The sequence below is a fragment of the Phasianus colchicus genome, chromosome Z (assembly GCF_987193195.1).
Source record: "Phasianus colchicus chromosome Z, bPhaCol1.hap1.1, whole genome shotgun sequence".
Classification (NCBI taxonomy): Eukaryota; Metazoa; Chordata; class Aves; order Galliformes; family Phasianidae; genus Phasianus; species Phasianus colchicus.
In genome coordinates this window covers 91,490,374-91,514,619 of record NC_143476.1, presented here as the reverse complement: position 1 = coordinate 91,514,619, position 24,246 = coordinate 91,490,374, and the positions used below count along the sequence as shown (strand labels likewise).

General features: G+C 47.1%; 1 protein-coding gene across 4 annotated transcripts in view; it reads left to right on the top strand.

Moving 5' to 3' along the window:
• NEDD4L (NEDD4 like E3 ubiquitin protein ligase) overlaps window positions 1-24,246 on the top strand; it is a 133,252-nt gene that overhangs the window by 21,725 nt on the left and 87,281 nt on the right. For 3 of the 4 annotated variants that reach the window (XM_090130542.1, XM_090130543.1, XM_090130544.1), the window contains exon 2: window positions 7,619-7,692. In XM_090130542.1, coding sequence (XP_089986668.1) covers window positions 7,619-7,692 — 74 coding nt within the window. Of the gene's footprint in view, window positions 1-7,618; window positions 7,693-10,077; window positions 10,546-24,246 lie in introns of those variants that run through there. The other variant, XM_090130545.1, reaches the window with a different exon arrangement.

Genomic DNA, 24,246 nt, shown 5'->3' with positions numbered 1-24,246 from the left:
CCCCGGGTGACCTGGTTCAGCACGCTGGCTGAAACTGCTCAAGCATACTGGCTGTGAAGAGTAAAAATATCTACTGCTTTTTGTAAAAATAGAACACAGTTCACCTGGAGCTCGCCTTCCTTTTTTTTTTTTTTTTTTGTTTTCTTTTTGATGTGCTAAAAATACTCTGTAAACAGGTTTTGGTGAGCGCAGTACTCTGTCCCGAGCCCTTATCTGCAGGGTTGGGCTGGGAGGTGGGGGTCTGAGCCCCCCTCTGTGGCACTGGGCTGGGAGGTCTGGCCAGGAAAAATGTGAACACCTTGCCTCCAAGTGCTGAGGCCTCAGAGTAGGCAGTATTATTGCAAAACATCAGATAGGTTGTGTTGTGTAAGCTGCGGGTTCCCACGCTCCGTTGTTCCTGCAGTGCTTGCTGCTGTTTGCTTCATCCCTGCTGCTTCTGGGACACATCCGTGCTGTGTTGAGCAAAACCTGGCCTGCTGTCACTGTAGTGGCATGGGGCAACCGGAGCCCTTTCAGTGTAGCTCCATAGGGCTGTGGTTCCCCTGCGATGCTGTGCAGCCGTTCCCTGACCCTAAATGCCCCTTGGCTCCCAGCTGTTCTTCTTTCCTCCCCGTGCTTCCGGTGCTCGTCTCTGCAGTTCTGAGATCAGTGTAAGACAAAATGTGTCAATCTGCTTTGAAATAAGTTGCTCCGTGCCATGCATGCGAAGAATTCTGCAGGGAAAGTAGGCAGCGTTTGGCTTTATCCTGAGCTTGGAGCAGGAGGAGCTGCTCTGTGCTGAGCTACTGAACAAGGCTTTGGCTTGTGCTGGAGCCAGCAAACAGCAATCCAGACCTGCTGCCCTGTGCCCACATTGGCTCTGCTGCCCTGAGCTGAGCAGAGCAGAGATGCACCCGTGCTCACTGCAGCAGTGGCATCTGAGCAGGGGCTGCTGGCCGAGCTGCCCACAAAGACCCATGCATCAGTGAGACTGCACAGGAATCACAGTGAGGTTCATGATGTGCTGTTGGTACCCTCCCCAGCAAATCGCTTCATGGTGTCCCTGCAGGACCTGGACTGTGGTAAGAGCCACAGAATTGGAAATCCTTCCAAAGTCATGTGGTCCAGCTCCGTAGCTTCGGATCCTTATTATTCTGCATGCCTCCATCGTAGACACGACTTCATCCCATGCTCTTCTTGCCCAGCTCTGGTGTGGGCTGCTGCCATCCACCCACAAAGGAGAGCAGAAATCAGTGTGGCTCTTCTGTGGGCTGGTCTGCCTGCCACGCATCCTTGTGCTGACAGACTTAGGGATGCTCTACCGTCTTGCTCTTTATGGAAAATACTTGTGTTGTTTAAGCAGGTGAGCGATGTCCTGTTTTGCTTTGAAGCTGCAGACTGCCACTGACTTTGTGCTGTAGCACAGGATTAAGGAGCGCTCTGCTCAGGTGCTGCTGCAGTTCTGCTGTGCCCAGCACACCGTGCTCCAGGTGAGTTTTCTCACTCGGGGTGACAGCAGGCTGGGAGTTCAGCCCTGCAGTGACACTTGGTGCTGGCTCCATTCCTTCTGCTCAGTGGAAATTTACCTCACTGCCTCCTATCTCTGCTCGAAATCAAAATTGCCTCTTCTATGGAGGGGAAGAAAACAACCAGCATTTCACGTTACACGTTCCCCAGGTGAAACACTAGATTGCTGTCCTTTCACCTCGTTGCCTCGGTGATGGAAATTTATGGCCTCCACCGGTGCAGCTTCCGTGTCCTGATCGGTGCTGCGGGGCCGTGGTGCAGCACTGAGCTGCAGGCTGAGCACCACCAGCACCTCCGGTAAGTGCGAGTGGGTGTGCAGGGCTGGATGGGCACCTGCCCCACTCCAGGGCCTCAGGTGTGGGTGGTAGGGTTGCCTGGGGCTGGGTCTGCAGAGCGAGCAGCAGTGACATCCCAGAGAGCTGGATGCGTTGCTGCTGAGGGCTCTGGATGGGGCTTTGGTCAGTGTTTCTCTGGTGGTTTGGAAGAGTGTACCAAGTGCTCCATCCAGTTTGCCATTTCTCCTGTCCAACCCGCGGGGCATTGCTCCAGTCCTTGGTTTGCATTGATCCAGACTTGTGGTGCATTCTACGCTTGTCCGTCGGTTTTTGTACCTGTACCAATGATGTCAGCACCGCTCTTTTAATGCACGTTGTAAACGTGTCATGGGATTTTCTGTCCCATGGGAAGCTGACTTCTAGTTTTTCGTCTTCTGTCAGGCTGGATTACTGTCTGTTTGTGTTCAAGAATCTGTCTTTTGGGCGGCCCTGGGTGACATAGCCATCGTGCCACGCTGTGTGTGCACCAGGTCATCCCTCCTTGCTGCATGGGGCAGAGCTGCACCTGGAGGCCAGGTTGGATGGGGCCCTGGGCAGCCTGGTCTAGCATTAAATGAGGAGGTTGGTGGCCCTGCATGTGGCAGGGGGGTTGGAGATTCATGATCCTTGAGGTCCCTTCCAACCCTGGCCATTCTGTGATTCTGGAGGGGGAGGAACATGTGGGGCACCACGCCAGGTGCCAGCATCCTGAGGATTGGAGGGCTGCTTGGTTATTTATGTGAATGCTTTCATAGGTCTTACAAATGGCTTTGCTTTTCAGAGTTCTTGGAGGGAAGAAATGCGGTGTTCATTTAAATGCAGATTTTAAAATGTGAATCATATGTATAAGTCTACGTACATAAGCATATGTACAGAGTCTCACAGGTCCGTAACACACCTGTATGCTATATTGCCTCACCCTGTTCCTCAGGTGCTCGGGTTCTGCCTCCTGTTGGTGCTGCTTTGCTGCACACTTGGCTCTGGGCTCCCTTGCACGGAACTCAATATTGGTTCTCCCCCCCCCAGCTGCCACCTCCAGAACAGCAGCCTGAGCTGCAGGTGGCAGAATGTTGCCCCTTTAGACCTTTCCCACAGCACAGGAGGAAAGTATGTAACCTCTGACATCTTCAGGGAGGCAGGAACAAGTGAACTGTGTGTTAATCATTGGACAAAGCAGAAGTGAGTGTGAATGGGTCTAGCAGGGGAACTCAGCATAATGCCTGACCAAGTGCCTTATGGCATCCATCGCCACTGCAGCAGCTGCGAGGTTGAGGTGAGGGCTGTGAGCAGGGAGCGTGGATATGGCTCTGACAGGGAGGCATGGAGAGCAGGAGCACGTCCTGCAGTACTGCCAGCAGTGGTCCCACAGCATGGTGGGGAAGGATGTGCTGTGGGGTGAGCCCAGTGCTTCCCTCCCCAGGCTGCAGATCGCTTGGGGTGTGCTCCACCAAAGCAGGGAGGACCCTTTGTACAGCACCCAGTAGGAGTGCTGGATGTGGTGTAAAGATGGGCATGGCAGGTTGGTCAGTGCTGGTAATCACTGCCAGCATCATAGCAGTGAAATATCCAAGGGCACTCCATATGTTACTGAGTGCAAAACTAGAGGTTAAAGCTCCCACTCATGGCACAGGGAGCCAGGCAGTGCAGGGTTCAGGTGTTCCTGTGTGTGACTGTGTAAGCGTGGCCATGGCTGCTCCCAGAGCTGTGCTGTCAGAGCCGAGTGAAGGGCCCCCAGAGCACCAGATCCAGACTTCTCTGGGTAACTGGGGTAGCTCTGGGTGGTGTGAACCAGCTGCTGCTCCCATAGTGCTGTTGTGAAACATTGCCTGGTTCCACATCCCCTCCCTGCTGGTCCAGGGATATTGGAGCCACCAAAAATGGGAGCTAGGGGACACTGCTATGGGAGTGTACAAGGTGATGAATGGCTCGCACAGTTTTTTCAGTTAACGTATTTTGCTGCTAATAAATAGTACTCTACTACTACACTGATATCAGTGATGTTCAGACAGGAGAAGGTCTTTCTGCTCCATGGCATAGCGCTGCATGTGGGACCCAAAGCTGCTTATCTGCAGAGGATTCCTGTGATTACAGTATTCTCTTGGGGCATAGCATCTCTTTCACTTTTAAGATAAGCACTGGCCGATTAAACAAGCTTTTATAGGTTCAGCAGAAAAAAACTGTCTTCCTTTGGCCAAGCTTCCAGAATTTTGAGTGTTCAGGGGCGAGTTTTGATGATTTTATGTAGAAAATCATGTCGTTTTCCTTAGTTTTTCGAACTCAACGCTTTCTGGTGTAGATGCTTTCAGAGTAGTATGTAATGTGTAACAAACTGCTGACCTTCCCCACATCATCCCTGAGTTCCTGCGCTTTTCATGCCTTCTCCATCTGTCTGCTTACGCTGAAGGCTGCCGATGCTCTTCGTACAGAAGTTCTTCTGAAGGCTGATTGTTCTCAGCAGGCTGAGGTTTATGAGCAGGATCAATATGTTTTATCACACCATTTCATTGGGATATATTTTGTTACACTGATTGCAGTTGTAATTGGAAAAAGTAGACAAGCCTTTGGACATAGATCCCTCTTTTCAGGTCAGCTCTGTTTACCCACTCTGAATGGTCTTGTTCATTTACTCAGTTTGAAACCAGGACCTGAACTGTGTGTTCCACCACATATCCACCACCCTCACTGCACCCACGCTCTCATGTGTATGATCCAATAAGAGCCATAGCTCCCAAAAGGTATTTCTTCTCCTTATCCCTCCAAATGTGTTCCCTTGTCCCTTGCTGCGCTGGGTTCTTCAGGATGGAAGGTGATGACCTCAAGTTGCATCAGGGAAAGTTCAGGTTGGATATTAGGAACAACTTCTCCCAAAGAGCAGTGATGCAGTGATGCAGGGAGGTGAAGGAGTCCCTGACCCTGGAGGTGTTCAGAGCTGTGGAAATGTGGCACCTGTGGACATGGTCAGTGGGCATGGTGGGGTTTTCTAGGGTTGGACTTTGGGATCGTAGAGGTATCCTCAAACCTTAATGATTCTATAGTTCTGTGTAGGGATATAGTCAGTGGGCATGGTGGGATGGGTTGGAGTTGGGCTTGGGGATCTTGGGGTCTTTTCCAGCCTTAATTGATGATCTGTGATTCTCCCTGCACACCAGACACAGACCAGCCCTTGCAGGGCACATCAGTTTGGTACCTGTGTGCCTATCCACGAGCACTTTGAACTGTTTAAGTATTATTTAATCTGCGGACCGAATTCAGCTGATATATAACTCAGCTGAGACATTTTCTGCGCTCCTACGTGACAACTTCCCTGGAAATCTGGATGTTTGGATTAAAACTAAAAGGCGGGTCAGCATTGTCTGAGTTTGCTGAATATTGTCAGGTGATGTAGGTGATCAGAGGCACTGCCCGTGGGCTGCGCTGGTTCCACGCACTGACCTCACTGCAGAAATGCCTGGGTGGGAATGGAGTGAACTGCAGGCAGAGCTGTGTGTCTTGACACCTCCCGCTGAAATCACTGTGTAAACAGTGCTCACCCAGCAGCAGTGAGCCCAGGTGCTCCTTAGCTGAAGATTAGCCCCGACTCTGTGCTGAGAAGGGAGCAGTGTCTTTGGGGTTTGCATCCTGCACCTTCTGTCTCAGAGATTTATGGTGTTCAGTGATGATGTCCTGCAGTCCCCTGGGTGTTCAGGAAAGCAAACCAAAAAAGAAAATCTATTTTTCTTGTACAGCCTTCCAAAGGAGGGTGAACAGAAACTTGTGTCAGGTGTAATCTGTTCCAGGTCTCCCACTGTGCCTAATCAAGCAATCCTATATCTAATTGTTACGGGCACACACTATTGCTGTGAATGTTTAACTCCTTCCTCTATCAAGGCACAGCACACTGGGGATAAAAGAAGAAAAAGGGGCACGAGAAGAAAATGTTCTCTGCCTTTCACGTGCCTCGCTCATTGCACACAGTGGGGTTGATGAAGGTACCTTGCTGAGTGAGGGAGGGACTTTGAGTGTAGGTAGATGAGGCTTTGTTACTAATGGAGATGTTTTTAATATAATTAAAGCGCTGCGTTTATTTCATGCTTATGGAAATTTGAACACTTACTTGCCAAAACATTTTTCCTGCTTAGTAAAATGCAGGGTTACAGACTGAGAGCATGTATGCAGAGAGAGATTTCTTTTAAAGGATGAAGTGTGACTTAAAGTACAGTTTTGAGAATGTGTTTGGATTGCCTGGAGGAGCTTTTGTGTCTCGTGGACCTGCAGCAGAGATCCTGCAGCATTTGGCCTTCCTCGTGATGCAGTGGTTCTGTTTCCATACTGGTGATGCACTGAGGTGGTGTCAGTGCAGAAACAAGGTGTGCTGCAGTAAAGCTGATGTCATGGAGGAAGTGTGAGGAGCATTTGTGGTGTAGCTGCTGTTAGAAACCCTTCTGTTGGTCCCTCTTCATTTACTACCACAGCTTTTTATCCTTTGTTTCTCCATGAGGTCATAACTATGTGGTTCTGATGGCTTTTCTAACTTTCTTCCTCTTACTAAAGGAATGCTCCCGATCCCAGTTTGCAAGTCCATTGCCTTTTGTCTATTAAAAGCGAAGGTCGCATGTGTCCTGTAGTCCAAATATAATTACTGACATTACCAGACCAAAGGAAAAAGTAGTTAAAACATTGAAAACTACAATCAATTCAATGTGCACTAATGTAACTCCACTGACACACTGCCTTGTTTTCCTGCCTGGTGGAATGCTGGGTGCTTTGGCGTGCTCCGACCCTCTGCTGATCTCTGATATCTCATCAGGGCCTGCAGGCCCACAGCTGCTGTTGGCTCTCCAAGGCAAACAGGGCAGGTGTAGTGTGGCCATGCCAGGAGGAACCTGTGGGGGAGCATTATTGTTTCCCAAATGGCCTTCAAGGAATGGAGTCTCAAATTACTGTAATTGAATCCCACGTCTCTCAGTTCTGGAGCGCTTATCAGGAGAAAAAAGCACAACTGATAGGGGTGACTGCAGAACCTGTTTCTATACAACCCCTCCCAGGTTGAATTTCGGTGGCCTCCAGGTAACAAAAATAAACAGGTCGAACAGGGAGAAGGAAAATACTCTTGATGCCGATGCTCCTCCGGAGCTGAGCATCACAAGGGCACAAACCAAAGCCATGCCCACTGGAACATCCTCTGTCCTAGAAATACATCCTGCTGGCAATGCAGTGGGCAACGTGCGTCTGAATCGTGCTGAATCCGCTACCTGCTGCTGAAACCAGCTTTTGGACACTGTTACTGAGCAGGTGGGACAGGTTTAAACCATTGCATTCTGAGGACTTACTCTTGTATGTTTTTTTAAGCCCTAGACGTCTCTTCCTGCGAGGATTATTCGCATTGTTGGGCAAAAAGCTTACAGATATTTTCCCTTGTGTCTGAAGAGACTGACCGAGAGTCTGAGCAGAATGAAAGAACGTGGAGAATTGATCACTTCAGATTTGGAATAGGCATCACTTAGGATTTGAAGTAGAAGATGCTTTGATAAGCACTGCTTTTGTTGGGTTCTAATATTGTTATACTGTTATTACTATTAAGTTATTACTGGTATCTGCTATTATTTTCTTAACTCCTGGTGCAACTGGAAGCTCTTGGTGTTTGCTGTTCTTGGGCAGATACAGTGTTTGTCTCTCTCTGGGAGGGTTTTCTCCACCCAACAAAGACTTCTGCTATCTGAAGGCTGTGAGTTCATTCACAGGGTAACCTGCTGCGAATGGGTGATCTTCACAGTCGTTAACAGGATAAGTATTAAACCTTCTTTCTCTTTTATTACCAGGAGGAGTCTCGTATCCTCAGGGTGAAAGTGGTGTCTGGCATTGATCTGGCGAAAAAAGACATCTTCGGAGCCAGGTGAGTGTTCTGCATGGAGTATTTCATGATTTTGAACAGAATAAACTTAGCAGAGCAAGGAAACGTATTATCTGACTGTTAATAAATACGATGAGAGCTCCTGTTACTTGCTCACAACTGGTGCAAGTTGTGCAGCATGTGCTGGCAGGACAGCTGTTAGTCACGGTGGGTTGCAGTTAGCAGTGGGTGACCACTCACAGCCCCTTCTGTCCCTGAATGCTGCCAGCTCAGTTCCTTGTTTGTGTGTGAGCATTCACACTTCGGTAGTGTTTGCAGTATTTATCTTACTCCCAGCTGCCTGCTCCCATAATGCAGAAAAGGCTGAAGACCAGCAGCTCCCTCTGTCTGAATGGGAGAAAGCTCTGCTTTCCCTACTGGTTTGCAGGACTCTGGTGCCAGGTGCCAGGACTGCACAGACACTTTGAGTTTTCTTGGACCCTTGGACATGTCCAGGTGCTGCTGCTTCAGTGCCTAAGGATGGTACATCTGAAAGGAGTGAGGCAATGAGAGCATTTCCTCCTATGCTATGCTGCCCTGTGCGCTGCTGTGGGAGAGAATGCACAGAGATCTCTGCAGACCTGGGGCTTTTCTGTTAGGTAGTGGTGAGTCTGGGCTTTATTTACAGTTGTCTTAAATCGTCCTGATCTCTGGACTTGGCACTTAAGGGCCAGGATTAAGTTTTTGCTGTGCATAAGGCAGTCTTCCTATGATAGATTGTTTGTCTGTATGCTAAAATATGGAGCAGACAGACTGAAGTGGAAACTTTAGGCCAAAATAACAGTAGTCAAACAAGAAAACTGGGTTTTCAGTCTACCCTTTAAAGATGCAGATATTTGTGTTTTCAAGTCTTCTGTTTTGAAATTATTAGTCATAGGTTTTAGGAATAGGTTTTCTCCCAGTCTGGGCTTGTTGTGTAAATAAAGATTTCAAAAGTTGAATCACAGAGAGACTGAGAGAGGCTGTTTCTGAAGCCAGAAGTGGCCAGAAAACATTGTATTTTTTTTCTGGAGGTTAATTGAGGTTTTTGGCATTCTTGCTGTCTCACGCTCAACTGTGAGGGAGCTCATTACTGCAGATACTACAATCTATTGACAGACATTTTTAATCACTTTGAAACCAGTGGTATCCAATTTCTGAATGTATACACAAGCAAATAAAAGTTAAATCACCTTGAATTTTTTTGGTGAAATTTACAACAGTTACTTTGGTAGTTGTGTGCAGAACACGCTAAGACAAAACTTTGTATTCTTTTTATTTTAATTTTTTTCTCCTGAATGTGCTGTTTTATGTTCTGAGCACAAGCAAAGTGCTGGCACACGTGTAGCTGTCCTTAGAATATGTGTTTGCAGGGCAGACCCAAAGCCCTTCTGTTAGCAGTGTGCTGGGTCACGCTGCAGGAGGAATGCTGTTAGCGGTGTGCTGGGTTGACCTAGACATACTAATACTGATTTTTTATTAACTGGATATATTTAATTGGCTGGAACTTTTCTGAATTGTTTACAGAGCTCTAAATTTCATTGCTTCTTTGGAAGAAAGCAAAGCCAGTGGCCGGAATAACCAATCAACTCTTTAAAGGGAACTTCACACAAGCATTGAAGTGTGGTGGCAAATCCACAGAAGTAATGTGAGAAGTGGGAATCTTTTCAGTGGTCATAGGATTCACTGAAGGACACACTGGAAACTTCCCAGCCGAATCTCAGGCATCGTGTCATCTCCTCCAAGAACTCTTGTGAACTTTTGTGAAACAGGAGGGGAGTCAACTCTTTGAAAGGGTAGATTATAGCAGAAAATGGTTTGAAGTTGGAGGAGGGAAGGTTGAGGCTGGATGTCAGGGGGAAGTTGTTTGCTGTGAGAGTGGTGAGGTGCTGGAACAGCTGCCCAGAGAGGCTGTGGATGCCCCGTCCATCCCTGGAGGTGTTCAAGGCCAGGTTGGATGGGGCCCTGGGCAGCCTGGGCTGGTATGAAATGGGGAGGTTGGTGGCCCTGCATGGGGAAGGGGGTTGGAGCTTCGTGATCCTTGAGGTCCCTTCCAACCCTGGCCATTCTGTGATTCTGTGATATTTAGGGTGTTGCATTCAAGAGAACTAAAATTTTTACCGGTATTGATAAACAGGGAAAAAAACAAATCTTTCAAAATGCAAAACCTTAAAAATGTGTGAAATTTTGCGCAGAGTTCTGTTGGTGGGGGCCTTGGTTTCAAGCCAGCAGGACTTCCACAAAACCGAGAGTTAAAAACAGAAGCTGGGAATGTTTCTCACGTTAAGCAGTAGAAGTGAAACTACCAGCATCGTGGCTATAAACACAGTGAGATGTTTGTATTGCTGCGCTGGCGGGCTTTCAGAACGCTTTCTTATTTGGCTGAAGTTTCCGTTTGATTTTTCTGTTTGCTTTAATAGCCTTGCTTACCTGGCAAGAGATATCAAAGTTTCACGCTGATTGCATCTTCAGTGTGAGCTTCAACGTCGTTCCAACGCCGCTGCCAGGAGCATGCAGTGCAGGACCAACCCTGTGCAGGACAGGGAGGAAGTGAGGATAGTGTGGGCAACTTTTGAGGGGGGAGCTGCAGATACGCAGTGTCTGAACGGAGTAAAAGGGTGCAGGAAGCTCATAGGCACACTGCACCAAATGGTTCTTCCCTCCCTAGGAGCGTGTTCAAGGTCCCTAAGAAATAACCACAGCCATAACTCTGTCTCCACGTGCTTCCTTCATGCAGATGTTAACGCCTATGTGCTGTTGTTTCCCATAAATAATTCTTAGGAGCAACAAACGTCAGCTTGAAGGAGCTTGGTGGTGGTGTGGCTTTCAGCAAGCAGCCACGGGTCTCGGAGATGGAAGGGAGTATAACCTGATGTGGTGAGCATGATGTGCTAGCTGCTGAATCGCTGGGACTGCTGTTAGTGGGCTCAGACAGGATGAAATAACTGAGGGATGTGGTGAGGGTGAATGGCCCTTGCGCTGGGAAAGGCAAAACCCGAGAGGATGAAGGAGAATGCCCAGCAGTGCATCCAGCTGCAGACTGAGACAAGGCTAATTTATGGGCTGTGCAGTCACTGTTGTCTCAGAGGGAAGTTGTCAGTGCTGAAAGACACAGCGGTGCAGCAGGCTGAGGCCTTCAACTTGTGTGTGTGTGCTGTGGTTGTGGTGTATCCCAGTAATAACATGAGGACTTCTGCATGTTGTCCTGTCTGTGGGCACAGCCTGGGTTATGGGTAAGCGTGGCTTTGGGTTTTTTGGTCGCTTTTCACATATGATAGCAAGCTTTAAGAACAGACTCCTGTTCTTTGCAGTGTTCTTTTTGGGACAGAGGGCCAAATGACTGCATCAAGTGATAAACTAACCCAAATATCACTTGACGATCTTTTGGGACAGCACAGTACAGCCCAGCAGCCAGTGAGCCCTCAACGGCTGTGTTGCACAGCTCTGAGCTCTGGGGCAGGATGGCAGGGTATCACCCAGCTACGAAGACGAGTTCCAGGCCATGCACTGTGTGTTGTGTTCTGATGAGCCCCCCCCTACCTTCCCAACTTCCCTTCCATGTGATATTGCATGGTATGGAATATCTCTTTGGCCAGTCTAGATAAGCTGTTTTGCTTCTGTCCCCCTGTGCCTCCCAGGCTCCTCGCTGGCAGGACAATAGGAGAAACTGACAAGACTGAAGCAGCCTTGGCTCCACACAGCACTGCTCAGCCACAACTAGAACGTTGGTGTGTTATCAGCAGTGTTTTTCTTCTAAAACGCAGCATCAAACCAGACACTATGAAGAAAAACTGCTCTGTCCCAGCTGAAACTAAAGCAGGCTGCCTTTCCTTACAGTTGTTAATCAGCTGTACCATTAGAGAACAGCAGCTGCAGCCTCACGGGGTGCAAAGGCCATTTCTTGTCTAATTAAATCCAAGGGAAGATTTACAGTGTAGAGCACTGATGAAAACAATTGCCTTCTTCTGAAGGCAGCAACAATAAAAGACCAGGTACTTCTGGTTTTTCTTCTTTGAGGCTCTTCTTGGCTTATGAAATAATTTTCATAGTAAATAATGGTTTACGAGTGTTCAGAAATTGATAGAACGAACTCACAGATCATTCAGGATGTACTGCTGGACACAGGTGTGAGTTCCCCAAAGTTTGGGGTGGTGAGCTCCCTCTGCAGCTGGGGTTGCTCCGAGAGCAGTGGTGGTTGGTGTGGATGGAGGTGGTTCGGTGTACAACCTGCCTTGTGTTCTGCCCTGCAGCACTGCCAGACGTGGCCATCACAGTGTGTCAAGGACTGTAGCAATTGTACACTGGCTTTCTGAGGATTCAGCATGTCTTACATGCTTAACTCAGAGCAATACTGCACTGCATTGTTCTGTGGTGCACTGGCACGAATATTTACCACCTGGCATATTCTGTGTTACAATATAAATATTATTTTACATTTATTTCCTCTTAATTCCCTCTCTAAACTTCTCAAACATCTTAAATCTTAATTCAGCTAGTATTTGTATTCTTGTGTGCAGTCAAGCAATACAAATTATAACGTAATTAATCTTAATTGCAAAACAGACCAAACAAATTATTGTTTTCTTTTTACTTGCACTCTACAAGGATGCCACGAGTGCCATCATGACCGAGGCAGCTCCCTGTGAGTTGCTGCACATAAATGCAGATAGAGCATGGACAGTTTGTCCAGAATTAAAGGGCATTTCCTCTCCTGAATCTTGTATGTGCTTCCATACTGCTGAACTCTGGGTGGAAGCTCTTGTCTCATGGCTCGGATTCATTTGCTGAGCAGGCTGCTGCAGTGGATGAGTACATTTTGTTTCCTGAAGGTACTTCCAGTGTGGGCTGAGGTTTTGATTCGTTTTGTCCCAAAATTGTGGGAAAGGAATGCCATTAATTATGGGCAGCGAGGTGGTCCTTTTCTGCTTATAACATAGGTTTATGGATTCTGAGAACACCCAGAGGGCAGCTCCTGGTGCCGCTGTGTAGAGTGAATAGTTTTGTATTGACTGGTGGAACAGATCTGCCACAACCTGCAATCAGCAGTGCTCTCCCTTTTACTCGTAATTTACCCTTTTGCAGTATCTTTAAAACCACACTGAAAAAAAGAGATAAATTACTGTATCACTATGTACTGTGTATCTTCAGTAACTTTTTAAGACTGGAATTCACCCACTCCAAAATAAATTAAAAAATGCAGCGCTGGACTGGCTGCTGGGTTATTCAGCACAGTCCTGGCACGCTTTGTAAAAGCAGTTTCTGCATACACACACACATGCTTTCACAAGTAATAAAGTGAGTGCATGTAAATAAATGAGAAGAAAATGTCTTCTGATGATTATTGGTTGTGTGCAATAGTGGCAGATCACACAACAGCTTTGGGAAGCAACAGCATTGTGTAAAGGGGTCTATTTGAATTAATGAGTTGCTGGTGCCTTTTAAGTCATGAGGTAAGTGAGAAATGCGGCTGTCGGGAAGTGGAGAAAGGTGAAGTGCTGCTCTGATAAAATGCAGAGTGCTGTTGACTAGCAGGAAGCCGTGCTTCCAGCAGCACTGCAGCAGCTCGATGTGGATCCCTCTGTGCTTTGTACCTGCACAGCCCTACATGCACACCGCACTTCTCTTTCTCTAGTTGGGGGGGAAAAAAAAAAGTACAGATAAACGCCTTTCTGCTGGTTTAATGCACTGAGAAATGCATTTTTCAAAGCAATACAAATCTTCCCCTGGAGTTTAGTGCAGTGCCTGCCCTCCTTTCCTATCTGCTGTGTCTGAAGGCTGTGATGTCACTCAGCTGGGTCAGTGCTGGGGGGGTCAGGCTCCAGGCTTCTGGTGGCTCTTTAAACCACACTGTGTGCTCCTGCTGGGAGGAAGGCTGCTTGAAACCAGGCTGAATTCTTTGTTTCGTGCGTCTTCTGTTACTGCAGATTGCCAGTGGAAGCAGAGCCCACACCTGTGACTGTGCCTTGAACATGACAAAGAGAGCAGATTTTACCTTCCAGCTATTCTGTCATGCCCGTTGTCACTAATTCTAGTTCAGTTGGATGCACGCTGTATGCTGCGTTTGCTCATGGAAAAGCTACACCCTTGGAAGACCCAACACATATGCTCCGTTGGGTTGAATGTCAGATGGAGTCTGTTTTGTCTGTTGTTTCTCCTCTACCAGAGGAGACCGACAAATCAGCTGCAATGAGTTGCTCTCAGGAATTAACACAAGTTTTCGTTAACTAACCTGGCTGGTGCCAGCCCGCTCCTTAGCGCCCTGCCCTGCAGCGCTGTCCGGCGCTCCGTGGTGCGCCCCCTGGTGGATGCTGCGGCAAGCGGCCGAATAGGAACCTGCCGATATCTTGTGTTTTCTCTAAAATGATGTGCTGTATGTAAGAATAGACAGAACCCAGGCTGTTACATTCTGTAGAAGGCTTAACAAAAATGCTTTTCGATATCAACAGTTAGTCCGGGGAGACCTCATGATGGCCTTCCAGCACTTGAAGGGAGCATATAAACAGAAGGGGGAATGGCTGTTTACGAGGGTGCATAGTGATAGGACCATAGAACCATAGAACCATAGAATTGCTGAGGTTGGAAAAGACCTTGAAGATCATCGAGTCCAACCACAACCTAACCATACCACCCTAACAACCGCTAAATCGTGTCTCTGAGCACCACAAGGGGGAATGGTCTGAAACTGAGACAGGGCAGGTTTAGGCTGGATATTAGGAGGAAGTTTTTCACCCAGAGGGTGGTGAGGCACTGGAACAGGTTGCCCAAGGAGGCTGTGGATGCCCCATCCCTGCAGGCATTCAAGGCCAGGCTGGATGTGGCTCTGGGCAGCCTGGGCTGCTGGTTGTTGACCTGCACATAGCAGGGGGTTGGAACTGGATGAGCACTGTGGTCCTTTTCAACCCAGGCCATTCTAGGATTCAAAAATCTTACAATGAGAAGTCCAGAGTTGTAGAGGCAGTTATGGAGGAATGTTTCAGAAGTGCTAAAGGGCATATGTTCCTGAGTGAAAGCAGCACAGTGCTGCTCAAGGAGTTCCAGGAGGTGGAACAAAGCTGGAAAGCTCTGCATGGCGAATCTTTCAAAGGACTGAATTCAGCCATTTGGCCAGGTGGTGGAAAAAGATCTCCAAGATCATCTAAGTCCAACCATCAACTTATCACTATCATGTCAATTTATAGCATCATGGAGGTTGGAGAAGACCACTAAGATCACCAAGTCCAACCATCAACCCAACCCCACCGTGCCCACGGGCCATGTGCCTCAGTGCCACATCTCCATGGTTCTGGAATGCATTCAGGGATGGCATTCAGCTGGCATTCAGCCTGATGGAGGATGGATCCTGCCCAACAGCAGTTATCATATAGGGTTTGGGAAGGGCATCAGAGGACAGCAGCACCCACTACGCACAGCCCTACATCCACACCACATTTCTCTTTCCTTTCTCTAGTTGTGGGAGAAAAAAAGTAGATAACCACTTTTCTGCTGGTTTAATGCACTGAGAAATGGGTTTTTCAAGGCAGTACAAATCTTCCCCTGGAGTTTAGTGCAGTGCCACTGATAAGTGGAAGTCTTTCACCTTGCTCAGCGAGCAGTACACTCATTCTGTACCACTGCTCTGTGTGCAGTGCAGCTATTTATTTTTCTCACTTTCCAAGTTTCAGTGGGTCACCAGGCAATTCAGACTGGGTTTCACATCTTCATGTGCTATGGTAATTCAACAAAAATAAGCATCAAATAAGACTATCCGAGTGTTGCGAACTCACGTGAGTGCTCTGTCAGGCACAGGGGTGAAACTGTGCTGAGTTCCCGTCACCACCGTCTTTACTTCCCTTAATGATGAGTGATTCAGCACTGCTGAATGTTGAATCACTCTGTTAAAGAGAGCCCCGTATGGGGCAGGGAGCAGGGAAGAGTTTGTGGGCAATGCCTTCTAAATGACAGCTCAATACCAATGACAAACTGCAAGTGTTTGTAGTGCAGTGGAAACGAAGGTGATATTTACAGAGTGGAGGGAATGGAACGAAACCAGCGGAGGGCCACACCAAATCTGGACCAACTTGCTCCTTTGCATTCCAAAGGACAAAAAACTCAGGAGTTGGTTGGGGAGGCTGATGGTGAAGCACTGCGTGGTGAGGCTGCACGATCACTAGTTAACTGAAATCAGATCTGGTCACTTTTTTTTTTTTTTCCCCTAAACAAAACTGTTCAGAATTCTTATTCATTGAGGGTGTGTAGGTGGACATTCTTCAGAGATGACGTCTGTGGAGCTGATAGTCTGAGGCTGCTGTCTGCCATCTCTTGAAAGTAGGAAGAGCGCTCCAGATGCTAAGCAAAGCTCTAATAAACTGCTAGGAAGGAGGAAAATTATTAAATTCATTGAAATATTGAAAAAAAAACCAAAAACCAAAAAACAAAAACAGGCTAAAATGTAAAAGAATTGGGCTGAGTTATCTTTATATTCTGCCCTAGGAGGTGGATTAACCCAGCAGAAGGTTTTGAGTTCAGTGCTTGTTTGCTATGTGCGTAGCGATTTAAATTTCATGATTTGATTTTGCCACAACAAAAAGCTTGAATAGAACTTGACAAAGGATTTTGTTTCTCTTACGAAGTAAGGAGTTTGTGCCTACAGTTAGAAGTCTTAAAAACTTTATTTAAATATTTAAAATTTGGGGGGAAAGGTGCCCTCTGGCTTATGCTTGAAGTATCGTGTTTATTGCAAAACTTTTCATAGGTGCCACTGTGGAGCTCAAGTTAGAATTTGAAAAACGTGATGTTTCTGAAAGTTGGTGTCAAAACATGCAGCTTTACGCAGTTCTTTCACAGTTTTTAGATTTCTTTTTAACAGAACTCGAGAGCTTAAAAAATATCAGCCTGTGTGAAGTAAGAGCTCATTTTGAAGCGTCTGGTCCATCAGTACTGATTGTGTGAGGGGCTTTGTCGGTAAGTCTCAGCCAATCCCAAGTACGCCTGGCTGCGTGGGTGCAGAATGGTTCTTCCCATGTTTTGCAGTTCCAAATGTCGATCCATTCCCCATCAGACAACCAGCTGTCCCTGCTGGACGATCAGCATGCTGACATTTGTGTTGAAACGGTGAACAAGGCAGGAAGTGTACGCCAGCATTACTCATCAACAGCTGTACCTGTTAGTGAGACAAAACCAAGAGGGACCCGACGTGTGGAGGGGAGCAGCAGTGCGTGCAGGCTCACCCTGTGGAAATGCATTTGGACAGCAAAGCAGGTTCATGCTGCGTCAGCGCTCTGCCCATCTCTGTGCGTCAGATTGAGCACAGAGTTAAATAACAACTGCAGGGCAAAGCTGGCAGAACTGCAGCCCGGATGGCTGCGTGGGACCCTGGGGCTCCCTGTGTGCCCCCCTGCCCCAGCAGAGCCTCCCAGCACTGTGCTCAGCCCCGTGTCCAGCAGCTTTGGGGATGCTCCAAGAGAGACCCCAGCCCTGCTCTTGCCAAAAAGAAATAAGGTGGAGAATAGGTATTTCCTTGCGTAAAATCTTGACTTTTAGGAACTGTAGTTCAGCCTCATCTGAGATGTGGGAGCGTGTGGATACTGAGTGCAAGCCCTGTGGGCTGTAGGGGTGTGATTCTGTGGTTGGGGCAGTGGGGTTGTGTCACACAGTGAGGCTCCTGCAGGGCTCTGCAGTGGTTGGGTCCTCATGCAGGGACAGAGTGAGGCATGGAAGAGCACCCTGATGTGTTTTTGGTGTGTTTTTGGTGTCGTTTTGGTACGTGGCAGCAGAGGGCACCAGAGAATGCTCTCAGCTTTTACCTCTCACCTGCACTGGGAGGAAGGTGGGCTTTCAGTCTGCAGTGTTTTCAGTCAGAAGTGTTCTGTCCACTTCTATTTATCGTGTCTGTCAGGATGCAGCGGGTGCATTCTTCAGTAGCTGTTGTATTGTACTCTGATATTGCTTGAGGGTATGGGATAATGTGGTGCAAATAATTTCCGTTGTATAATTGCTCGGCAAGTTAGTTTGTGGTTGGAGAAATTGCAAACGCATATTCGCATTTAAAATACTCCTCATTTATTGACACAGTGAGTGCCTGTATTCAGCCAGTCTGTTGGGTTTGGTTTTATTCCAGCTGCCTGGTATCTGTTACAGCCTCACCTGAAACTGATCTTAAAAGAGAAAAGAGCATATAGACAAAATCTTCTAAGGAAAGACCTTCTTGTTCTAAAGTATTTGAGGCAGAGCTTCCGCTTTTTCTTCCTCTAGTACTCATTACATGAAATCATTAAGTGGAATAGATCTGAGTGACCGATGGCTGACCAATGTGACTGTGTCAAAAATGAGGAAGCTGCCAGAAGCGTTTTTCCTAAAGCTTCAGTGCTGCCAGTGAACTGGAGCAACCAGGTCAGTGTGTGTGTTCAGTGCCAGCAATAACAACTTCGAAACCACAGCAGCCAATGAGCAACGCTCTTGGTGCACTTAAAAGGTGATATTTTGGTCATTTTCAAGAAGATTGGCACTTGGTTTTGCCAGCAGAAGTAATGGTGTTCAGTCACACAGTTTTTTGTGATACCCAGCTTTGTATCCTGGGGATGTGCTGGGGTGCTAAAGGAGCAATGCTTGAGGGAAGCAAAGCACTTGAGGGAAGCAAAGAAGTTTTATTCTGCAGTATATTTTGAGGCAGAGCTTCCGCTTTTTCTTCCTCTAGTCCTCATTACATGAAATGTTGTTTGTGTAAAGTGGAAAAGCAACAGTTCTGGTGTGAACCACGTTAGAACACTCTTCACTTGCAGGGTGACAAATTAAGTTGCTTTGCAAACAAATATGGCTATTTTAGCACTATCTACAGCAGAAATGTGTGCTGGAGGGAAGTGAACTATAGATGCAGGAACTCATTAAGAACATTGGAGCTGTTTAATAAAAACATTACTAATTCCAAATTTTTTGAAGCCTTGTAAAAATGAACATAAATAAACATCTTTAAGAACCTTTTAAAGTGGTTATTTTCCACTTAGTTCTGCGTGTGCCTCTAAGATGGTTGCATCTTGGAGCAGGTACAGATGCATTTGCTGCGGTGTGTGCTTCACAGAAAATACTGAGGGACATATATGAGAGGAAATGCAATGTCAACTCCTTACAAAGGTAGGTAATGGCAGGAGAAGGGGAAATGGGGCCCTGGGCAGCCTGGGCTGGTATAAATGTGGTTGGTGGCCCTGCGTGTGGCAGGGGGGTTGGAGATTCATGATCCTTGAGGTCCCTTCTTCCAACGTGGGCCATTCTGTGTATGGTGATCCTTCCCATAGATGTGTTGTCAATAGGTGGTTGCTCCTTAGCAGTGAGCTTTGAGAGGTTATGTGTGTAAGCTGGTAACTTTCCTCCCTAGATTCATTGCACACCTTTCGTGAGGTGTTTTCACCTCACTTTTATTAAGCTTACTGCGGGCTCTTGGTGCACGGAAAGAGTTCTAAGAGAAGAGATAAAATGCTGTAACTTCACATCTTTGCTCCTTGTCCAATGGTTACCATTTGCCAACATGGCTGAGCTCCCTTACAAGGATTTCTGTGCTATTTACTAGTAATTAGTGAGGATAGAGCACTTATTTTCCACTATCGGTTCTGTACCTTAGGCTGTTTCCACACAGAGGTGGGTGGAAGGTGTTTCCCCACAGAGCCTTCTGATGGTAACACTGATTAGTACTTCTGATTAGCAGAAGTAGCATTGAATTTCAAGTGCAGGAGTTGCTACTCAGTCTGCTAGGGCTATTGGCTACCGATGTGCACGCAAATTAAAGTTAAATTATTGCACATCCCTGTTTATAAACCACTTTTTTAAGACAGCAGTCACTGCTGAGTGCCATCGAGTGCACAGGAAGCTGGCAGCATTGTGACCTGCAGGGAGGTTCAGGGAGGTGATTGGTTTGAAAATGAATGTGAATAAAGCTGCTCACTAGCTCAAAGGTACAGGGCATCACCTGGCTGCAGCAGGGTGGACAGGCGGACCATGTCTGTGGGTACAAGGGTGCTCTCCTGCTGGTTAATGGGAGCCAGTTTCTTGGTGTTTTCCACAGTTGGTTGTTGTGCAGCCTGCGGGGTTGTGCTGACCCAGTTGAGTTAAAATACAGCAGATTCTCCGTGTCTTTGTCACTGACAGTCAGTTAAAGAACCAAGTTGTTTTCCCTGTGTGTTTCCATTATGGGAAACCCTACCGAGGGTGTAATATTTGCAGAAGACATGTTTCAGCCAGGATGACTTTGTAGAGGAAGTTTCCTTTATCCCTGTTAATCTTTGTGAGGATAAACAACAGGATACAACTGCATCTTGGCTTGTGCAAGCTTGTGAGCTCCGCCTTTGAAAGAGTTTTTAAATAATATCTTAATGATTCTGAACTTAATGGCACACAAATCATTATCTCATGCCGGCCGGCGCTACCTTAGACAGGAGAAGCCTCCACCAGGCTTCCTCCCTCCACGTGTTGGACACAATGAATTGTGGATTAGCCCTATTAATTGATTTTTGGTGGAAGTTTAACTAGGGAACTGTACCCACTCTCTGCTCTGTTCCTGCCCCCAGGCTGCTGGTTGTGGCTGGGTGCCAGGGTGCAGGCAGTCCCTTGCATGCTCCCTGTGCACGACTCCCAAAGTATGGGGCTTGCTGCTTGGGATGGCTTATGGGTACAGACTGCCATTAGACCAGGCACCTGTAATGCCACTGAGTGTGAGTGGTGCTTGTTTGTGTGGCTGCCCAGCTGACATTTCTCTTGCTTTAAAGCTTATTCTTTTTTTTTTTTCTTTTTTTCCCCCCTGTGTTATTACATATTCTATAGATAGTATTCCTGTACCAGGGCAGGGGGAAGTGATGTGCTTCAGCCAGGAGCTTTATTTTGGACATGCTGCCAAGAAGCAGTCCATCTGTCTTTCTTAGGGCTTCACTGTGAAATCGTCATCGGGTATGTTAAGGACAGGGCAGCAGACGGAGCTTTCAGTTCCCTTTTTTAGTAGACTTATTAGAACCACAAAGAGTTTGTGAGTGTGTGCAAGTGCATTGCCCTCGTGGTAACCTAAGGAGAGAGGGAGGCAGAAGCACAGGAAAAGTGCATGCTGTGTCCTTGCTTTTTCCTGCTGTACCTGTGACAAAACTGGCTTAGATATTTGTTATGGCTTTAAGAAGTGGGTGCTCTTTCAGATTACTGCTTTCTGGGACGCACAAAAGCAAGGTGCTGTTCTTGTTCTGAGAAGTAATTTTATCATTGAACTGTCTTACCATAAGTAGATAAATTAGAATTGAATTCAGTAATTTCTATCAGGAATCTTAGCACTACGTTTTAAGCTGTGTAGCAAGAGCAGAGGACCCTTGGGGGGAGAGTGAAGTTAGGCTTTCCTGGTCTGTTTCTTTTCCTAATGGTGAGAATAGGACTGTGGTTCTGGGCTCTGGGACACAGTACCTTGAAGCTGATATGTGAAAAGTGCTGCTCTGAAGCTGTGTCTTCGTGAATATGTATATATGAATTTCTATCTCAGTCAAGGCTGAATGAATGAACTGATGCAGAAACAGATCAATGAATAGTAAATGCAATTACATTTATTTCTTCAAGCCACTGATAGTAATGAAGTGTTTCTGCCTCTTCTAGTAGCATTTGGCATCTCTCTGAACTTAAATACGTTACCAAAGAAGTGAGCACAGGCTGGTGTGTTGCTCATAGCATATGGAAGGGTTTTAAGAACGTTCTTTTGTTTGACAAGGTTTTGATTTCGGTCAAAACTGGATTTCCCCAAACTTCTGTTTTGGAATTGAAACCCGAGGCCAGGGTTGGTTTTCAAGAGCTGATTCTAGTTGGATAATGGAAAATAATCGTATTGTTTTTCTACCAGCTGTGTGTGTTTCTCTGGTGCGTCCAGTTTCTTTGGTCTGGACGGAGCCTGCTACTGTTGTTTAAATATTCCTGATTGTCGACCTCTCCAAGGAAGTCTGTGGGTAATGATTTTTGTTTGAATTGAGTAACCCCTTCCTTAGAGTTTATTTCAAAACATATAAAATCATCCTTTTCCTTAAGTTTGATAAAAATACATAGAGGGGTGTGAAAACCTAAACCTCTCCCTACCCCAAAGCTCACTGATTTTTGGTATTACTACGTAGCTTGGTTATCTTAAATTAGGCTTAAAAAATCAAATACACACTATCTATAGATTGATCTCAAACATCCTTCCTTAGACCTGTCTCAAATTGTGTGGGATAATTATTCATGGTGTCTGTTCTCAATCTAAAACTAGGGTGGTTTACATATTTTGCTTGTAAGTGGTGATCCAGCATTATATTTGGGATCAATTAGTCTCTAGACCAGTTAGTTTGGGATTACATAAAGAGTCCTGTGTTTGAGAAATGATGTTGAATTCTGTGACCAGAATTGGAAAATGAATCATTTTAGGAGATCACGCTTCTTAATTGTATCAACTAGTTGTATGCCCGAGGAGATGTCTGTTTACTGAGCAGAGAGCTGTAGGCTGTGAAGTAGTTGTGTGGGGGAAATTACTTATCTTAGCACTACACTTCCCTAGTCTTCCCTAGGCCCTTCTTGAGTTGGAAAGTGTGATGGTGACCCTAATCAGAACCTCATGCAGCTATGAGTAATAGCATGCAGGGACAAAGCCGAGCTCACCCTCTTGGTGAATTTTGATTGATGTTCATGAATCGTTCTTTCTGATAATTCGCTTCTGCAGTCTCTTTCCCTAATTTGAAAGCAGCTGCCTTCTCTTTTACAGATGTAGCTGCAGAGCTTTGACAGGCAACCATGAAGCCCTGTACACATAAGCTCTTCTCAAATCTATCTTAATATACGCAGTCTTATGACAAATAACCATCTTTGTAGCTAAGAACTTAATCTTCTGTGATGATTCACGGCAAATTTCTTAACTCTAAAATAAGGAATAGTTTTCTTGGTTCAATTTAGTTTTTTCTCCATCTCTTGCATGCAAAATGCTGCCATTTAGTGTATTTCTGAAGGACGTGTTTCTGTTATTAGAAGCGCATTGTGCATTTCACGGTTTGCTTATTCATCCTATAGCTGCCTTCTTAATGCAGCTATGGAGAATGGGAATTTCGAATGTCACTGATGCGATCCCAGCTGAAGAGGTTTCTGTTGACTATTTGTCCCCTGAGCTGTTCTACCCTGTGCATGGCTTGCTGAAAGTGGCTCGCTCTGACCAGAGCCTCTGGGTCCACTTGTGGCAGGAGGAGACTTGGAAGCAGCCACAGGAGTGACTGCACCAACAGACTCTGCTGGGATGTGGTGACAGCTACCTGGGATGAGCTGTGGGTGGAAAGGTGCTCTGTGGAGAAGGACCTGGGTGTCCTGGTGGCCAGAAGGTTGGCATGAGCCAGCAGTGCACCCAGGTGGCCTAGAAGGCCAGTGGGTCCCCTGGGGTGCGTTAGGAGGAGCATTGCCAGCAGATCAAGGGAGTGGTCCTCCCACTGGGGAGGCCACATCTGGAGTCCTGTGCCCAGTTCTGGGCCCTCCAGTGCAAGAGGGACAAGGAGAGAGTCCTGCAAAGGGCTGCTGGAATGCTGAGAGCCTTGAGCATCTCATGTGAGGAAGGACTGGGACAGCTCGGTCTGAACTGCCCAGAGAAGAGAAGGCTCTGGGGGATCTTATCACTGCGTGTGATTATCTGGAGGGGGGTGTCAGGAAGATGATGGGGCCTGACCGTTCTCAGTGATGCCCAGAGATTAGATGAGACGAGAGCACGAACTGAAACAAGGGAATTTCTGTCTGAACATGGGAAAAACCTTCTGTACATAGTGCTGGCTGTGCAGATGCTGCAGGTCCAGGTGTGCTCGTGGCTGGAGACTGCACTACAATCTTCCTGGGCGTGTGCTGAGCCAGTTCTCTAACCAGCAGAGAGCTGTGGGTGGCGGACAGAGCCGAAAACAGCTCTGTGTTGAGTGTTGTGCATGGAGTTGGTTCACAGTGCTGTCTGCCAAGTGCCAGAGAGGACGCAAACTGCAGTTCGTGTCTGCGCAGCTCGGAGTGCAGAAAGTGCTTACATCAATCTGCAGATCAGCATTAATGCAATCACACAATGCTGTGGGATGCTGTGTGGTGTTCAAAAGCTGGATTTTGAGCTTGCCTTGGTGCACAGAGGCCGCAGGGGCTGTGGTGTGGTGCCACCAGCTTCAAGGGCTGAGGCAGCTTCCAGGTCTGGGAGGTGCGATGGAGAAGGGGAAGAGCAGTAAAAAGTGTGAGGAAAAGGCCTGTGAGCATCGAGGCTGGAGAGAGAAGCACAGAAATTTACTAGTGTTTTGGGTTTTTTTCCCCTTCCTTCTACTCAGTGTCTGGCTTAGTTAATTGTCGGTGTGGAAAAATACCAGCACTCGGTTTCCATGGGCGTTGGGGAGGGTGGGATTAGTGCCTGTGAAATACTGCAATACCATGGAAATTGGAGCCTGCGAGCAGGCTGTGAGGAAATTAATCATTCCATCTGCAGATCGAGGCTGAACACGGGTAAAACACATGGCTGGGGTGGGGTAACCTTGTCCACACGCAGCCAGCAAAGGTGTGGCCATTACAGCTGTATCCCTGTGGGCATCCTCGTGGTGGGGTGGGGGAGAAGGGCCAGACTGC